General features: G+C 45.1%; 1 protein-coding gene across 2 annotated transcripts in view; it reads right to left on the reverse strand.

The window, feature by feature from the left end:
* Positions 1-17,401, reverse strand: part of MRAS (muscle RAS oncogene homolog) — a 38,267-nt gene that overhangs the window by 2,901 nt on the left and 17,965 nt on the right. Inside the window, exons 2-5 of one of the 2 annotated variants that reach the window (XM_018911385.3) lie at positions 14,306-14,516; positions 5,629-5,782; positions 2,371-2,470; positions 1,009-1,088 (exon numbers count right to left, since the gene is read on the reverse strand). In XM_018911385.3, the coding sequence (XP_018766930.1) occupies positions 1,009-1,088; positions 2,371-2,470; positions 5,629-5,782; positions 14,306-14,498 (527 nt within the window). In that variant the 5' untranslated portion in view covers positions 14,499-14,516. Of the gene's footprint in view, positions 1-1,008; positions 1,089-2,370; positions 2,471-5,628; positions 5,783-14,305; positions 14,520-17,401 lie in introns of both variants that reach the window. The other variant, XM_030241716.2, reaches the window with a different exon arrangement.

Raw genomic sequence — 17,401 nt, forward strand, 5'->3', positions numbered from 1 at the left:
GAGTTAGAGAACAGTTGGGAAAGAGCTTGGGACACTTCCAACTCAGTTCTCCAAAGACTTTCTGCCCTCTGCTTTTGAGACATGTGGGAAGAGTGGGCAGTACCATCTGGTTTTGATGGAGGCTGGCTAGAGGCTCTGCTAGGATAGTCACAAGTACAGATATGCTGTGAATAAATGCCTTGTGGTTTAATTGCCGGGCGAGGCACTTTGACTGCACGGCAGGGAGGAGCATGATTTCAGCTCAGCGCCCTCCCAAAACATGAAAAATGAGGGCCCAGAAAATCTGGCAGACAACTAGTGCCAGAAAAACAAATCTTCTCAGAGAGAACTGAGGTTATCAGCTAAGATGCTGGGATGTGTGTGCAGCTCTTTTCCTGCAGGGGAGCCGGGCCCTGGGAAGGCAGTCCCTCCCTGCTGGCAGCCAGAGCAGGGGTTCACCCGGAGAGTGCGTTTGCCAAGACGAGCAAAGGCAGCTCATGCCAGAACTGGGAACAAAACTCTGCAGTCTGAGGAAACCTGGGGCTTAGCCATTAGGTCATGCAGTTTCTCATACAAAATGGCTTAATTTTTTCCATTTAGTGAGCAGAAAATGTTAGAAGTCACCTACAGCATTCGAATTTTGTAGAATTTTTTGCCGGTCCTTTTTAACTTCTGGCAAGGCAAGACCCTGAGAGGACAAAACTATGAAAGCCCAAATTACTGGTCCAGAGCTTTCAATGCTAGCCTTTCAGAGCTGATCATTATAGTAGGTTTTGCACTGTTCCTTGAATAAAAATTTTTTATTATGGCCATAGCTACTTCTTACTGGGCATGGTACTAATGTCCTGCATGGGTAGCTAAGTGCTAGTAACAGACCTAAGCAGATACAGGACAAGAAACTTAATAAACATCAGAAATATCCCACCCCCAAGAAAACCTGGCTCCCCAGAAATTGGCTCCTGACTCTGGGCCATGACTCCTGCACATCCCATCCATGGGCAGTAAGGAAGGGAGGAGTTTGCAGCTTACCTTATTACCCTCACGAGATCATGGAAGGCCTTGTCCACGTTCAGAGGTGGGTCCTTGGCACTGGTTTCTATATAAGGAATCTGGAGGAGAGAAGTGGATCATGAAAGAGATCAGTGATAATACCAGTTTCAAAATGAAAAGCCTAAAGGCTAGAGAAATGGGCTGCTAATACCACAGAAATACAGGTAAACAAAATGTTGCCATGACACTGCTATCAACACCCTCACACTTGCAGCAAGGTCAGTGACTGCTTACAAAAGGTCTGGAATCAGCACCAGGCTAAACAGCTGCTATGGAGCTCTGGGTTTGGGGGAGAATAATCCCAGACTTCATGTCATCAGATGTTCTCTCCCCCTGTGCTGTGCTCACAGACATGAAAATAGCCGAAGGTTGTTGAAAGACCAGCACTTGCCAAAAATTCTTGCTTGCCACATTTTATTGGGACTACTGCATGAATATTTCATGACTACAATTCCCCTTCAGTGTAAAATGATCTTCCCCTTCAAAGTCTGACAGCCAGATGGGGCCTCCTAGAGTGCTTGTCCAGCACACTGGCAGATTTATAAAACTGCCTCTGATAAGGTATTTTCATGCATGGCCTTTTCCAAGGCATGTGTATACAGATGGATACAACATGCTGTGCTGCAGTTTAGGTGTCCTGGCTCTGACAGAAACCAGATTCCATGGGGAGGGGGGGGAGTGAACCTGCCCTGCCAAACTCCCATCCAGGTTTGCTCAGAAACCACCACACAGCTTGTCCTTCAGGCACAGCAAGCTGCCAAGAGGTCTCAGGCTTGTTTGCCTTTAACCTTTCCTTCAGTTCCACCTCCTAAGGGAGTTGTTGTCTCCCTCTGAATATTCAGGGCTGCTGGCATTTAGAGGTGATTAGTACAACAGCATCTAAGACCAATTTCTCAGGCTAAACTAACAGCATGAACAATGCAGAGCTGAGATGGTGGGCCAGATTTATATAGGCTTTACAACCTTATTAACTTCATTATCTTTAACAAGCTCAGGCACCTGGATATACCTCCAAATGCCTGACTCTGCCTTTTCACTCCAGGGAGGTGCACTTTCTTCCCTCATCCTGAACACTTCTCAGCACTTTCAGACACCTTGTACATAAGTCTTAGTGATGGCCACAGCTTTGCTACAGCCTGGTGCACTGCAGAGGTTCTGGTTTCAGAGATGAATTGGCCCTACTGGAAGGAAACTGCAGAGCTGCTGCTTTGTAGTAGTCAAAAATGTATTTACAAATGTTTCATTGTAAGCTTTAATGCAGCTCCTAACGAGCACAGCTTTCAATTCTGAATGCCTGTAATAGGACTTTCAATAAGCCATTAAATAATCCTGCAAACTTACGTTATGTTTTGTTGCCATTTCTCTCCCCTGTTCTCTTGTAATTTTCCGTAAGTGCATTAGATCAACTTTGTTTGCCACCAAAATCATTGGAAAAGACTCCCTGGAAAAAATCAAAATCACCATCCAATTATTACCACACTACAACAAAAATTAAGAACATAAATTTCACTTTTTGATGCTGACATCATCTAACATTTTCACCTACAGACATACCCCATATGTGTAAAGAAATAAAAAGAAAAGCCCCAGGCTGTGCTATACATATGTTCATAATGTAAAAATTTACTTGACAAGTTGCATGCATGCACACATTCCTTGTTATTCATAGGGACTTCAGGAATTATTGTCACAATTTCTGCAATGCCTGATGATAACTAAGCCTGAAGATCCAACTAGGTGAAGAAAGATCTAGAGAATTAGCCAGAAAATCAACTGAGACATAAAGACAGATCTTGGACAGGAGACTGGGACTCTTTTGTAACAGTTAAGGCATCTCAGTAACTGCATATCTTGGCAAGATACTGAGGATTGATGGAAGAATTGGAGTAATTTCATTCCTGGTCATCTACTGAGAACAACTGTGGGGGAAAGAAAGATGGACTCTGAGAGCTGGTGCTTAGAGGGGCATCAAATGATGGAGAAAATGAGTGGGAGCAAAGAGATGCCCATCAGCTGTTACCCCAAGACAAACTGGGCTTGGCAGTGGTAGCTGGAAGGAGGCTGGAAGGAACCAAAGAGATTTGTTAAGCTTCCAGTGCTATTACCTACCATCTCCTGTTTCTAATCCCAGAAAAAAATACCAAACCCATCTCTCTCTGTAATAATACTCAGTATTTCCTTAACTACCAGGCATGTAAGTGCCTGCCTTCAGCCACCACCTGAGAAGAGATCCATTTATCCACAGCATGTCCTGTGCAAGGCTCTCTCCCTCTACCCCTGCAGAAAGCTCCACTGTTCCAGCAATAAACAGAACCAAGGTTGGGAGCCACAGGAGGTGTTGGCAGTGCCACTCTCTCCTCTGGCTTCATGAAACAGAGCAATCTGCAGAAGGGCCTCTTAGCCACTGCTGGGAGGGAGGAGGTCCCTCCTGATCACTGACAGTTACTGCAGTATTGTTGTCTTATATTTAAGCCCTCCCAAATGATCCCAGTGTTCTCTGCTGTAACAGAGCTGATTTTACTGGGGTGAGGAGCAGCTGGCCATACTCATTTCTGTATAAAACACTTCCCTGGTAACTCTGGATTTTTAAACAGCGTTTCTGGGTCATTTTTCATCGAGATGATAAGAGCTCCATCTTCCCTCTGGCATGTTGCCCCACTGCTCTGGCTGGAAAAATACTGTACTGCACTCTGCATTTTAAATGAGTCTTAGAGTTATTCATTCTGATAATGTGACTGTGATTTAATGTTAATACCTGAGCATTGATATATCTTGACTCTGATCCTTCTGGAGCAAAATATTTGCTTGTCTGGATTATTTGATTGCTTTTTGGCTTGCAGCACATTGATTAGACAGGGATTACTTTTGGATGGTATCTCATTTGCCCTGTTTACATCAAGCATAAAAGTCTATGGGGACTTTGTTCCCTATTGTAAGCTGTACAACTGCTAGTTGGACAAAGTTGCTACAGTTGGAAATTTTACTATAATGAAAGTTGTGGAAAGAAAATGGGAGGAAGGCTTTGAACAGCCCTGCTAACACAGCAGCCTGCAATTCTTTTGGATTTTAAGTTGCCAAAACTGCCTGCCAGACTGAAAACCAGGGTGATGCTCTGCTCCCAGCTCCTTTTGGGTTTAGCAGGAAGGCTTTTTTACTCACGTTGCTCCCACTGCTGCGATTTTCTGCCCCAGCTCAGGTTTTGGATGAGCATTAATACGCTCCTCACGCTCGGAGTGGCGCTGAGCGGGGAAACACAAACAACCTCGCCAGCCCGTTTCACTTCCTGCCTCTCACACGCTGCTGCAGCACTGCACAGCGTGCATGGAGGGCAAAAGTTTCAGTCCAGAGCAAACAGTGATCACCACATCTTATTTTCACCAAGTTAAATTAGATAAAATCAGCATCAGATTGGGGCAGGTTACAGGAAATTCTGTCCCGTCTCGTTCAGCTTTTAGAAACAGATTTACTTTGCCCCAAGCTAAGCCAGCAGTGCTTAGACTGCAGTGATCTGAGAGGCTGACTGAGGGACTGACATTCTTCTTCATTTCAATGAAATCAAAGGGTGGTTTTTCCTTTACTTTTCACTCTTGTGGGTTACACTTTGGATGCTTTACTGGAAGAGCTGTCAGCTGTGAACCTCACATGATAGGAGTCCACCCTTCCTGTGGGGAAGTTATTCAGAGCTGTGAAAGGAAGCCAGCAACGAGGCCCAAACCCTCTGGTGACTTTTCTTGATGACTTCCATAATTAAAAGTCATTATGAACGGAAGAACTAAGTGTTTCAAAGCTGCAGACATATAAGGGCTTAATTCACACCCCACCCAGTGAGAATGGATCCATCGCCTCTTGAACCAGGATGGGAAGAGGGAGTTATCTTGTAGATAAACCAGCAGCTTCCCCTTACTGTGCCAGGACACATTAATTTACCATGATTAAATTCCCAGTGTTACCTTCTCCCCTGGTCATACAAGGAAGAGAGAGGCGACCTCTCTTGCTGTCTCCCCAGGCACAGAGAGATGTTTTATTCTGTGTAATTGTTTGCTGCAGAGCACGGTGCATTAACTACATTACATCCCTGGTAAGAAATACAGTTCCTTCCAGCACGAGTTTTTTCCCCTTCAAGACACTTGATCACACCCTCAAATAATGTGGGGCCTTCAAAGGTGTTTGGCACAAGCCAGGGACAGGAAGATGGCACCAAGATACACAAAATATTTAGGGCTGAAATGCTTGCTGACTCCCTGCTGGTGATCCTGAAATGCCTGCACTATGCACAGAGCAATCTTCCCCGTCCTCAGAGCTGAGCTGGTCACCTTCAAAAGTGTCTGATCTCTCTTTCTCACACTGCTCTGGCAGAAGTTTCTCCCTTCCAGACACATTTTCACTCCATTGTAACACCACTGACCATTGTAACACACTGAAAGCACTTCATGCTTATTAGAAGTAAACAACTTATTCACCACACTGAGGTCCACAAATGCCACATAAGGATTTGTCTCAGGACATCCAGAAGGCAGAAGCTGGGGTCAGGTGTGCAGCCGTGCCCCCAGGACAGTGGGGAGCCTGGTGGGTCAGGCAGTGCTGCCCCGTGGCACCCACCTGTCCTTGACTCTGAGGATCAGCTGGTGGAACCGGTCCACGTGCTCAAAGCTGGCCTTGTCTGTCACCGAGTAGACGATGAGGAAACCATCTCCAGTCCTCATGTACTGCTCCCGCATTGCACTGAACTCCTCTTGGCCTGCAGTATCCAGAACTAGGACAGAAGAGACAAAGGTTTTTAATTATTGTGAGGGACATGTAGCTGCTGGCACCACTATGTGTCCTGTGGCCTTACTGCCTCTGCTGGGCTTCGTCAAAGACTGAAAGATGTGATGAAATCAAGCTGGACAGACAAGGGGGTTTCTGTCCCAGACCTCACTCGTCCTTGTATGCCTAAGCTGGGAGCAGGGGAAGATGACACTGTGGATTTCATTCTCCTTTTCCAGTACCAAATACAGATCACAATTTGGACAGTTGCTCCTCTGGCAAGATATGGCTCAAAGTATTTCACAACCCTTCCAACTTTCCCTTCTCCCAGAAAAGAAAACTCAAGACTGGAAGTTTAACTAAAAGCCAGTTTAAATGTCAGGGATAACCTACAAAATACTTGGTGAAGCAGAGCTGGGAGACAACCCAAAGTAACAGCTACCAGCATTTTCCTTTTCTCAACACCTGGATATTGTTTCTAGACCATTTTGTCCTTTCAGAGTGAGCCTTGGGGAACTCCCCTAAAATATTTAGTCCCAAATGGTGTGCTGATACTAAGGAGGCAACTAAAACAGATGGAAAAGCTTTAAGTACCTTGCACATCCAATACAGTTATCATGTTTTGGTGAATAAATCCATGCTCAAATCCCCTAAAGCACCTCAGTTGTGACAGCCACTCAGATGCTTTTCCCCACTAGATTAAACCTAATGGAATCATAACTCACTGGTTCTCCATGGATCTGTCTTGCAGGGGGTCCCATCACTTGTGGAACAAGATACCCCAGCCTTCTGGGTAAACACCACATACACACATCAGTGCTAGTTCCTGAGCCCCAGCTTTGTGCACAGCCAGGATTTTGTCTGGCAGGAGGAGGGTACAAGAGGAGTTAATCAGTTTAGGCTATGCCAGTACCAACATGGGGTGCACGCCAAGTGCATCAGCTGCTCAGAAGTACCAGTCCTAATGCATCATTGCACCCCAGAGGCAAACATGGGACCTTCTTGATGACTGGGAGCATTTTCATATCCCAGTCAACTGGGCTGGGTGGGAAAACTGTTTTGCCTCTGCTGAAAAGCTGTGGTGTAAATATCTGCTGCCCACAAGTGATGGGGAAAGCCCAGGGCAGCCATGGATGGAGACAGTGGCAGGAGCATACTGCTGACAGAGCAGCAGGGCTTGATGCAGGTTTGCCTAGTCTGAACCAATCCACAGACCCAGCAAGGTGTTCCCTGTAGGAGAAGTGCTCAGGCTGCCCCAGTTGCCAGATGGGACCATGATAAAGACCACTTTGCTGCATCAGCACAGGTGGACACGCTGCATGTCACAGCGCAGCCCACGAGCCAGCCACACACCTCCACTGTGTGTCTGGAGGAGAGAACAGCTACACTGGAAGACCTGGAGACCTTCTTTGGTGCTGGCAGGCCCTTTACAGCCTTCAGCCTCATTTGTTCTCCTGCCTTAACTGGTGTTGAATGTCTGTTTTCATGAGCTTTTAAAGTAAAAAGAGCTTACAGGTTCTTGGAAAGACCCTGAGATTTAGGCTTTTTTACTAAGATTGTTGGAAAGTCACCTGAGTCTCTTCATAGCCTTTTATCCTGCTCCTCCTCTCTAAATTTAGGAAAGAAGGGTCTCAGTTCAAAGGCATTTCAGCTATTCTTAAGGACAGTACAAAAAAAAAAAAAAAACAAGGAAAAAAAAAAGGAAATAGAAAACCCAAAGAGACTGCATGTGCTGGTAAATTTCTATGCCCTGGGCAGAACTGCTACCATGGAATAAGGCCAGGGCTCTGGAGCTGGGACAGAAGAGGAAATTAATCTCTCCTACTTGCCCAACCTGTACAGAGAGGCTGGGCTGCCCTCATCTGACTCCTGCAGCAGCTAGACATGGTGTCAGGGCAGGGCTGAGAGCTGACAGCCAGCACACAAACCCAACTTGTGGGGGAGTGGGAGAGCTCCCCGCTGAGAGCCGAGCCCTCCTGCCCTCCCTCCCCCTGAGACAGGGCAGGTGCCCCAGCACAAGCTGTGGGCAGGAAGGTGGAGATGGATGTGCTGTATCCTGCATGGTAATTTGCTTAGGGACTTCCCCTTGCTCTGGCACATTTGCAAACTTCTCACAAAACATATAAGAAGCATCCAGCTCTGCCTTTGCACCCATCACCCCATCCCCAGCTGCTGCCCCTCCAAAGCTCTGCATCCCCCGGGAGATGGGGCAAGCCCTGGTGGGGCTATGGGGATACCCCACTGCTTGGGGCTCTCCTACCTTGCCTGGATCTTGGCCATCACACTAAACACAGGCAGAGCTGCTGTGTCAGCAGCTGCTATTTAAAGGGAATTCACTTGCAGCATTGATAAAAAGGTGAGCAAGTCCAGGCAGCATTTAAAATGGCAATCTGAAAGTGTAGGTAAAAGACACACAGCAGTGAAGGTTATGGTTAATTATACAAAGTTAAGCATCATGTAGATGGCCAGAGAAAGTCCTTGTCTTAACATTAAATGTGCTCTTCATCAAGGCAAACCCCCAGCATAACACTTCTGTGCTTTGTGAATTGTAAACAGCAGAGGACAGGGATCTGGATCCTTTGTAGGCAGGAAAAGACCCCATCCTGAAAAGCATCAGCTCCAAAAAAGGGCCAGATGCAAGTAGCTTTGCTTGTGGTATCTTGTGGCATAAAAGCTTCAAGATAACTCCTACCTATAGAAATGGGAAGGAGCAAGGAGAAACCTTGGGAAGGGGTAGCTCAGAAGGTGGTTGTCTTCCCAAAGTGATGAGAAGATTTAGCATGTTATCCAGCATTCACCTTTTTTTAAAATTCCTGTTTCTACAGACAGGTTGCCAAAAGACAGAAAGAGCCATGAGCAGAGAACTGTGAGCTGGTACACTTGTACACTTTAAACCACCAGTTGCCCCACTGGCTGAACATAAATGCCAGCACGGAAAAAGGACCAAAGCACAGTGGGTTTCTCCTACCTCATTCTTCCAAGAACTGAAATCAGACTCGTAGGCTGCACATAGTCAGGGACTTCCAACAGAAAACTTCGTGAATTTCTCACAAATTTGACCAAAGAAGCAAGGAGGAGCAATTATGAAAGCATTCGGGTAAGCTGAAGGAGAGAGAAGCCAAGGATGATGTATGATGCAGGAACAGACATCCAAAGAGGGCAAAGCCATTTAGAGCTATCACGAGACCAGCTGGAGACTAAACTAAGAGCAGTTAGGCTGTGAGAGCCCAGCAGGGAGGTCTCCTGCTTTGCAGGTAAGAGGTTGCTGAGTGAAGAGATGGCCTTTTTGACTTTCCAGTGGATGTGACCCCCAGATGCTGTGATGAACTCCTTGCTAATTGAATCCTGCCCCTTGAGAGCTCTCCATAGCATTTTTCTGTGAATCCTGATGGGTTATGCAAGAGTGCAGCTGCCTAGAGAACACTTCTGAGCAGGCACAGGAGCCCAGGAATACACGGGAATTTGTAGTCCAAAATAGAAGCCCTTGGTACTTCAAGGTGTACCATGTGGCAATGTCTCTGCAACTGACAGTGCTCCAAGTGCCCATCCAGAGACAAACGCACTCGGTGAACCTAAACCAAGGGCAGAGACACATTGTGAACTCTAAGTCAGCAATAGCATTGTTTTTTTCCGGAGCCTAGGCTGGATTCAGTTCAAACACACCATTCCCAGCCTTTGAGGAGCTCAGATCTGGTTGTGCAGGTGAGCTCTTCTCATTTCATATTTAGGCAAAATGTCCTCCTACATCTTTACCTTGCCAGGCAGCTGGGTGTATAGGTCACCTCAAGAAAGCTTCCCCACTGTCCATGGCATCTAGAGGGGATAAAGATGAACTGACAGGCATGCCAACCCATTTTCCATCCTTCAGCCTTTGGGTTTCACTGCCCTGCAGCTCGTGGGAAAATTTACCTTGAATTGCCAAGTCAAACTAATGAGCCTCAGGCTGAGGAAAGCCACCTCCACAGTCTCTGTCTTCCACCAGCAGCACCATGGGAGAGGGCACTCCTATCAGCCACTGCCTTCAGCTGAGGAATTGGTATTCTGGGCACTGCACAAATGGGGCACTGGGGTCACAGCTCCTATTCTGTGTCCCCACACCACAAGTCACCTTGAAGAGGTATGAGGTGCCCTTGCCATGTGCAAAGCAAAGCAGATGTTTCACTCAGTCACTGTGATGCTTCTGCTCCTTCTCAGACACAGCCATGCTGCCCCTGGCATGTCAGCTTTCCTCAGCAAAAAACACATGATAGGAAAACACTGGGGCTTTTATGAGCCCTTCTTCTGTGCCCTGGCTAAATACACAGATGTTATAACATGGAAAACCCAAGTACTTGAATTCTTGCCCTTTCTTTAAGCAAAAAGAAGACAGGCTTCCACATCAATCAACAGAAAAAAGATGCAAGCCCTTAAAGGAGCCCTTTCTTTAACAAAGGGCAAGTATTCAAAGCCTTGTGTTTTCCATGTTGCAACATCAAAATTTTCCTGGCAGGAAAAAATCCAACCCAAGACAAAACCCCCTCTTTCATTGTTGCAAAATCCCAGCAATTAAGGGAGGGGAAATACTGTACACACAAATAAAATAATGAAAGTAGAAATTTAACTTGAATTTTAATGCTCTCACTGATACTACTCTAAAGTAACAAAAACAAGAAGAAAGCGAGCCACAAACCAACCCTTCTGTTTGCAGATCTGAAGTGACCTTTGATCTCCCTCTGGCCTCATGGCTGAGTTGATCTCAAGCTTCCCCAGAAGAAAAGAAGACAGTGTGCCCAGGAACGACTAGCAGCAAAAACCCTCCACAAAAAGGGATGCAAGGGATAGACAGGTGGGAAGGGCAGATAGAGTGTGGAGGAAGGAATGGAGCCTGGTGTGAGTGCACAGGGGTGGCACACCAGGCTGTGCAGGTCCAATCCAGCACAAAGGCACCTCAGGACTGGGAGGAGCTCTTGGGAAGAGAACTACAAGGGGAACTGAACCTCAAGAGCAGAGAGACAACTTCTAGGCTGTGAGAGTTTCATCAAAATCATACCAGGGAAAGGAAAGGGAAGAGAAGGGAGACCAAAGCTTCCATTCAGCCAACACAATTCCTTGCTTGGCTCATACCAATTGGCACAGCCCTACTGACAGCTAAGAGTTCAGCCCCATTCCCAACAAGACCAAGCCATGTGTTTGTGGTCATCTCTTCCTCTCCTTTTGCTTGACACCTTTTTATCTCTGTGTGTGTGATGTATGAGCCATAAGGCATTCTGAATCATAGGGAACTTTTTGCCAAATTAAGGTATTCCACTTTTGGCTTCATGCCCAGATTAATAATTCCAGACTGGCATTTTGCAGCCACACCAAAAGAAATCCTCTACTACTTGCTAAGTTAGCCTGCACACAGAAAGGAGTGTGCAAAATTAATCACAGCAATGCAACTAGAGCAAGAGGTAATCAACGGAGATTAACCCTGGCCATCACTTAAGTCTGCCCTCATGTCTGTACAGCACCTACATGCATTTCACCAAACACAGTACTGTGCTGATTTCAGCACTACCAGCAGGGAATAAACCAAGAAAACATATGCAGAGAAAATTGGAGGCTGGTCCTAGAGCTTCATTAGAGTGACAGCAACCAAAAAACGGGCTAGCCACAAATTGCCTGCTCATCTTTGATTCAGGTTAAGTGCCCTCTTCCACTCTACAACACTTCCAAACACTGCATTGATGGTCTTCTAGAGCTGGCATAAGGTCAACAACAAAGTGGTTTTGTGTAGTGTTGAACATGAACACCACAAGCACAGGTTCAGAATCTTCTGGGAGACAGGGAACCGTCACAGACAACTCTCGGTGAGAAAAACAGAGACATGCCCAAACCAAAGAACAAACAGGTAAAGGAAGATTTTGATTGTAGCTTTTGGTCCAAGATCTAAAATAGAACCCTATTCCATTTCAGTCTACTTTCACTGAGTGATTTCAGCTAAAGAAAAAAAAAATGCAAGTCAAACATTTCATCATGCAGAAAGTTAGTGCTCTTGAATAAATGTGGGTGAAGGTCTTCATGGAGGGAAGCCAAATGCTTCATGCAAGCTGGCTAGCAGAAGGTTTTTTTAACAACATAATTCTGGTACAGTTACAAACAGCTTGAGATGCTTTGTACAGAACTGCTCAGGCAATGTCCTGGAAAAGGGTGGTCTGTTTCTCTTTTTTTTTTAAAGTTGTTGGATGTTTATGTATTTTTTTTTTAATAATATCTATTTCTGAAAATTTCAAAATTTATAGAATCCCTCATGCTATATCCTTGCTTGGTTGTTCATGTTCCAGAACTAGTTCCTATTTTGGGGGTGGGCAGCTGCTTCTGCCCACCAAGCACTGCATGAAACCTCAGCTTGTAAAGGCTTTGGTCATAAAGAACAACTGGAAAGTCTAGGATTTATCATGATGCATCTTGACCCTTCCTATCATGTCTGTCCCTAATTTTATACCATAAGTGATTCATGCAGCCACAGCGAGAGCAGCTGTCCCAGGATACGGTGACCTCTGAGAATGGCCTAGATCCAAAGCCTGTGACAGAGAGCTGAGGCAAATGACACAAATGTTAGTCAGTCCTGGTGCCCTGTTTCCTCTGGGCAGTTGGAGAAGGGTCACATCCTTTTTCAGGCAAGAATATTGCCTTTCTTCCAAAATTGTGATTGTTCAAAATCTCAAGTGGTAGGAAAGAGAAGCAGCTGCAGTTTCACTTCTCTGGCTGTGAAGCATCTGTGGGCACACAAGCCCTGGAAGTCAGGGATTCCCAACATGCCATTCAAGGTCACAGCTGAATTCTGTTCAGCTCAAGTACAGCCATTAAGCCCATCTGAACAAAAGAAAGGTTTTTTCATTAAAACAAAGGGTTAAGTTTCTGCTCCTTGGAAAACAATTTATTTCATCACTCCCAGTCAGATCAGGTTCAGTTGGGTTTTTTGTTGAGGTTTTGTTTGTTTGTTTTGTATAAACAAAAATTCCAAATATTCAGTAAAAGATGTCTTTTCTACTTTTCAATTATTTGCAAAACCGAGGCTGTTTCAGACGACACCAACAGGTACAGCAGCTAGTATATACATATATATATCAGAACATGGGGCATAGTGAAGATAAAGGTCACACATTTTAGAGGACTGGATTCTGGACTCAAAATAATGAATTTAATTTACAGCAGGACTGGATTTTTCTTTTATATAGGACTGTAATTTTAAAAATAAAGGTACATGTATACATTATGAGATGATTATTTGGGAGCATATATCTCTAGTGCAGATGACAAGAAGAAACATTTCAGCACCAATTTCAAAAATACTGCTTCATCTCAACTGTTAACATATTCAAATGAACAAATGTTGGAAAGATTAACTTGTTTTGTTGTTTGCAGGTTTTGTTTTTTTAATACCGAATAAAAGCTGTTCTTTCAAGGCCTTTGTGGCCATTTGTACTGACTAAATTATATCTGATAAATCTGTAAGAGTGCAACTAAGATCTCAAGTTTCCAGACCAAGCTAGCAGTCTTCACAGCAAACCCCACCAGCATCCAAATTCCACCACTCATGACAATCCCCCAGCCTTCTGTCCCCACACACCAGTGACACGCAGAGACACCAAAGATCTTGAGCGCCTTCGTGACAAGAAGGTGGAGGCAGAACTTGGCACAAGTGAGGCTAAATATAGTTCAGTTATGTTAGTGGCCACATGCATGAACATGGGTAATTAGGCACAAAATGCTTGATTTTATGTCCCACCTAGTTATTCTAAAAAGGAAAACAAAACTTACAACATTTAAGAGCAAGACTCCCTTTGTAGCTCCCTCATGCAGCACAACTGAACAAGCTGCAGCTTTAGGTAATACAGGGGCTTCCTCCTCACCTGCTAATCATGCGGTTTTGGTGGCTTTTTTTGGTGTTTTGTTTGTTTGGGTTTTTGTTTGTTTGTTTTCATCTGTGTGTTTCATTAAAAAAAAAAACAACAGTTTTTCTTCAAAGAAATGAAAACTCTTGGTTTCAACATATCTCCAATTTCCTACTCATATTTAAATGAAACAGGTAATTAAACATGAAAACATCATCCTGAATGACTGAATTTAAGAGCTTGTAACAATTCTTCACTGTCAGTGGACAAGAGTTTTGATTAAATATTCTTTCTGGTTATAACCACTCACTCAGTTACCCACTCACAGTTATTTCCCAGGGGATAAGTTCAGCCTCAATGAAGTATCATTAGCAACAGCCACCTGGCAGGGCTGTAATTCACCGGCTGCAGAAGCCTACTCCAAATGTCAATGAGGATCTGTAGTTTTTCACAGGCTTGCAAGAAACACTTCTGTGCAGAACTGGAACCAGTGCAACTGGAAGCAGAAGTTTTGCTGGAGACCAGCTGCAGACCATGCACTGCAGCTCCAGATCCTGCCAGCCCACAGCAGAGCAGGAGGGACAGAGACACAACATGCTGTGGGAGACACTGAGGACTATTTGCAATTGTGCTCAGCTAGAAGGGAGAGGGGATCATGAGAGTAGCTTGCTTACCATCAAGGATTGCCCACTGCCCATCTATTTCTGTGTGCTTCAGGTAGGAGTCTTCAATAGTTGGGTCATAGTCTGGCACAAAAATCTTCTGGAAAAACTGAATAGTGAGAGCACTCTTGCCCACACCACCATCTCCAACAACCACCAGCTTGTACGTGGGCAGGTTTTCGCTGGGAACGGCACTTGTAGCCATGCTGCCAGTGTGCTGCACCTGCTGGAGAAAGAGATCATCTCCAATCACTCAGCAGCAACAACAAGAGGGCAATAAGCACTAGACAGCTTTTACCTGCTGCCTAAGAAGTGAGAATGAAGGCAGCTCTGACATCCAAAATCCTTTTGGAAAGGAGCAGCAACACCAACCCTTCCCAACAGCTCTACTGCAACTCACACCCAGCACGTACAAGTGCAGACATCTCCACTGCTGTGCTTGTTTGTCTGCAAGCATTGCTAATTGTCACCAAAAGCACATGCAACTCCTATGTCATTGCATGCGTTTCCTACAGGGGCTAGGTCCACACAGCAATGACAAAAATCACCCTAGCTCAGTGCACCTATCGAGCTCCCAACAGTTTCCCAACAGTTGCCAGTGATCAAATCCCATTGATAAGTCAAGAGTTGTGCTATTCCTTACTGCTTAACCCAAGGTATAGCAAACATTAAATGGTGTGTTAAATCCTAGGGTCAGATCTGCAGGCAGAGCTGCTGGTGATGGATGAAACTGGAGGTAAAGGTCCAAGCCTGGCTCTGCCAGCAGACAAAAATGCACTTAGCCGCTTTCTTCTCTCTCACTTTCAATTTTGAGAATTAAAAACAAGAAGGCAGCAGGCCAGGAACAACAGGTGGTTTTTGTTTTGCCTTTTTTTTTTTTTTTTTAAACCCTCAACCCTGCTGTGGCAGGAAAGCTGGTGCCTGTGGCTGTGACACAGCCTAGAGAGCAGCTTCCTGGCAGCATGGTCACACTGCTCCCCTCACCTCAGAGCCACCTCCTAAAAGAAAGATGAAAAAAATTCCCTGGCTGAAACTGGGCAACAGCACAGGTTTGTGGAGAAGGGAGAAGAGGCAGCCATTGCTGACTGGCCCATTTCAACACTCAGGAGCAGAGACTGCTCATTTAAGAAGGCAGACAGGAGGTTCTGTGCATGTGAGTGCCCTCCACCTACCCTTGGGCAGCAGTGATACTGACTCAGATCTCAGAGGAAACAGGTGGCCATCTCCCAGATCTGAATGACTGTTGTATTTTTTGGGAGGTCTTTCACACACTTAGAGAGAAAATAAAAAAAAAAATCCATCATAATGATAAGGCTGAAGACAAGGCAGTTGATTTTCTTGGTATTGGTTTTCTTGAAAATACTGTTCAGTGCAGCAGCAGCTGTGATGACACTTTCTGCAGGCACCTGCTCCCAGACATTCTGGTTTTGCTGGTGCCCTTTGGGCTGCAGGCACTGGCTGGGGTCAGCACTGAGGTGGGACCAAGACTGCTCTGAGGGAACCTCCATAAACTGTTGGCTCCCAACCTGTATCCCTACCAACACACACAAACTTTTGGAGGCTTTACCAATAACCCTAGGGATTTTTTTTTTCATTAAACAGACAACTTCAACTTTTTCATTCTCAGAAACCACCAAGCAAGTCTGATGTGCTCTGTGCACAGAAGCTGATTGTGTTCTTGTCAAAACACAAGAACATAATCTCCTAATCCAGGTTAGTTTCTTATTTCTCTAGGTCCCTTTCTCCATAACCATTACTTCAGTTTAGTCCAAAATATTGAATCATAAAAGCACTTTTGATCTGGTGAACTTGGAGGTCTCATGTTCTTTCAGTACACTGGAGACCCCATACCACCTCTACAAAAGCCCATAAGGAGACAGAGGATGAGATTTCTGAGACTAAGAACAGCAAAGGCCTCCCAACTGAGACCAGCCAACATTTTCAGAGCAAGAACCATGATCAAGTCTGCTTGTTTCTAAACCAACTTTGAAGGAAATTCTTGAGAATAGCAAGAATTTCCACTGCAAGCAACATCTGCTGGATGGGGAGACAACCAAACCAGCTGAGGTTTCAAACAGTCTCACTGCATTTCCTCACAACAACCCCAAGGCAAAGTTTCTTAGGCCTATTTTTGAGTAAGCCACTTTCTCATATTTATGAGACCACACATCAATACACAGCAGGCTGGGCTACTGAAGAACCAATGAATTTCAACTAAATGCCTTATTTTTGCTTGAAATAGCAAGTTTTATTTCTGTGTAATCTTTCTTGGGTCAGATGATCCTCACAGGCTTTTTGAGATACAGACCCTGGCTAAAGCTCTGCCCTTCCCTCCAACACATTTAATAACAATTTTTTGCTTTGCCCATGGCCAAGATTTCACCCCATCCTTCTTTGCAGAGCAGTTCCAGCCAGGCAGAATGAAAGACTGATTGTTACTGCCATGGTGGGGGACAGTCTGTGGATGTGAAAAACATACTCCGTTTGTGCATGATTTGTGACCTCCTCACAAAACCACAAGCTGCTGCTTGGCAACAAGCATTACATTTTTACTGACATTTTGTGCCAGCCCTTGAACCTACTCCTAAGAAGCCTCAAGCTTATCTTGCATGAAACGCTCCCCAAAGTGCTAGGATAATGTTTAGCCCGTTGTACAAACTGTGTCTCTGCCCAGCATGCCTATCAGCTGAATTGGGGCATTTGCTTCCCGTTGTTTCCAGAAGTTTGGTCATGCTGTGTGTCTGAACCACCAGACTGACTGTTACATAGCCTGGGGAAAACAGTAAGAACTGAACTGAAAACAAAACAATTGAAAAAAAAAAAGTCAAGAACTGTAGGCTGGATTGTTGAGCACAATTCCCTGTATTTTAGGTGATGCTAGAACAACAGATGAAAACTTCAGAGTGTCAGTAGATGTTTCCGCAGGGCTGTTTTTGCTGCTCATGGAAACACTCCTCTTTCCACTGAGATGGCAGGTCCCATGCTCCAGCCATACATGTACATAATGAAAACCTTCTGAAAGTCAAGAACTTCCATCCCTCTGCCCCTCCATCTGCCCTGATAACCAAAGCACGAAGACAACTCATGCCTTGACAAGATTATGAACTT

This window comes from Serinus canaria, chromosome 7, assembly GCF_022539315.1.
Source record: "Serinus canaria isolate serCan28SL12 chromosome 7, serCan2020, whole genome shotgun sequence".
Lineage (NCBI taxonomy): Eukaryota > Metazoa > Chordata > Aves > Passeriformes > Fringillidae > Serinus > Serinus canaria.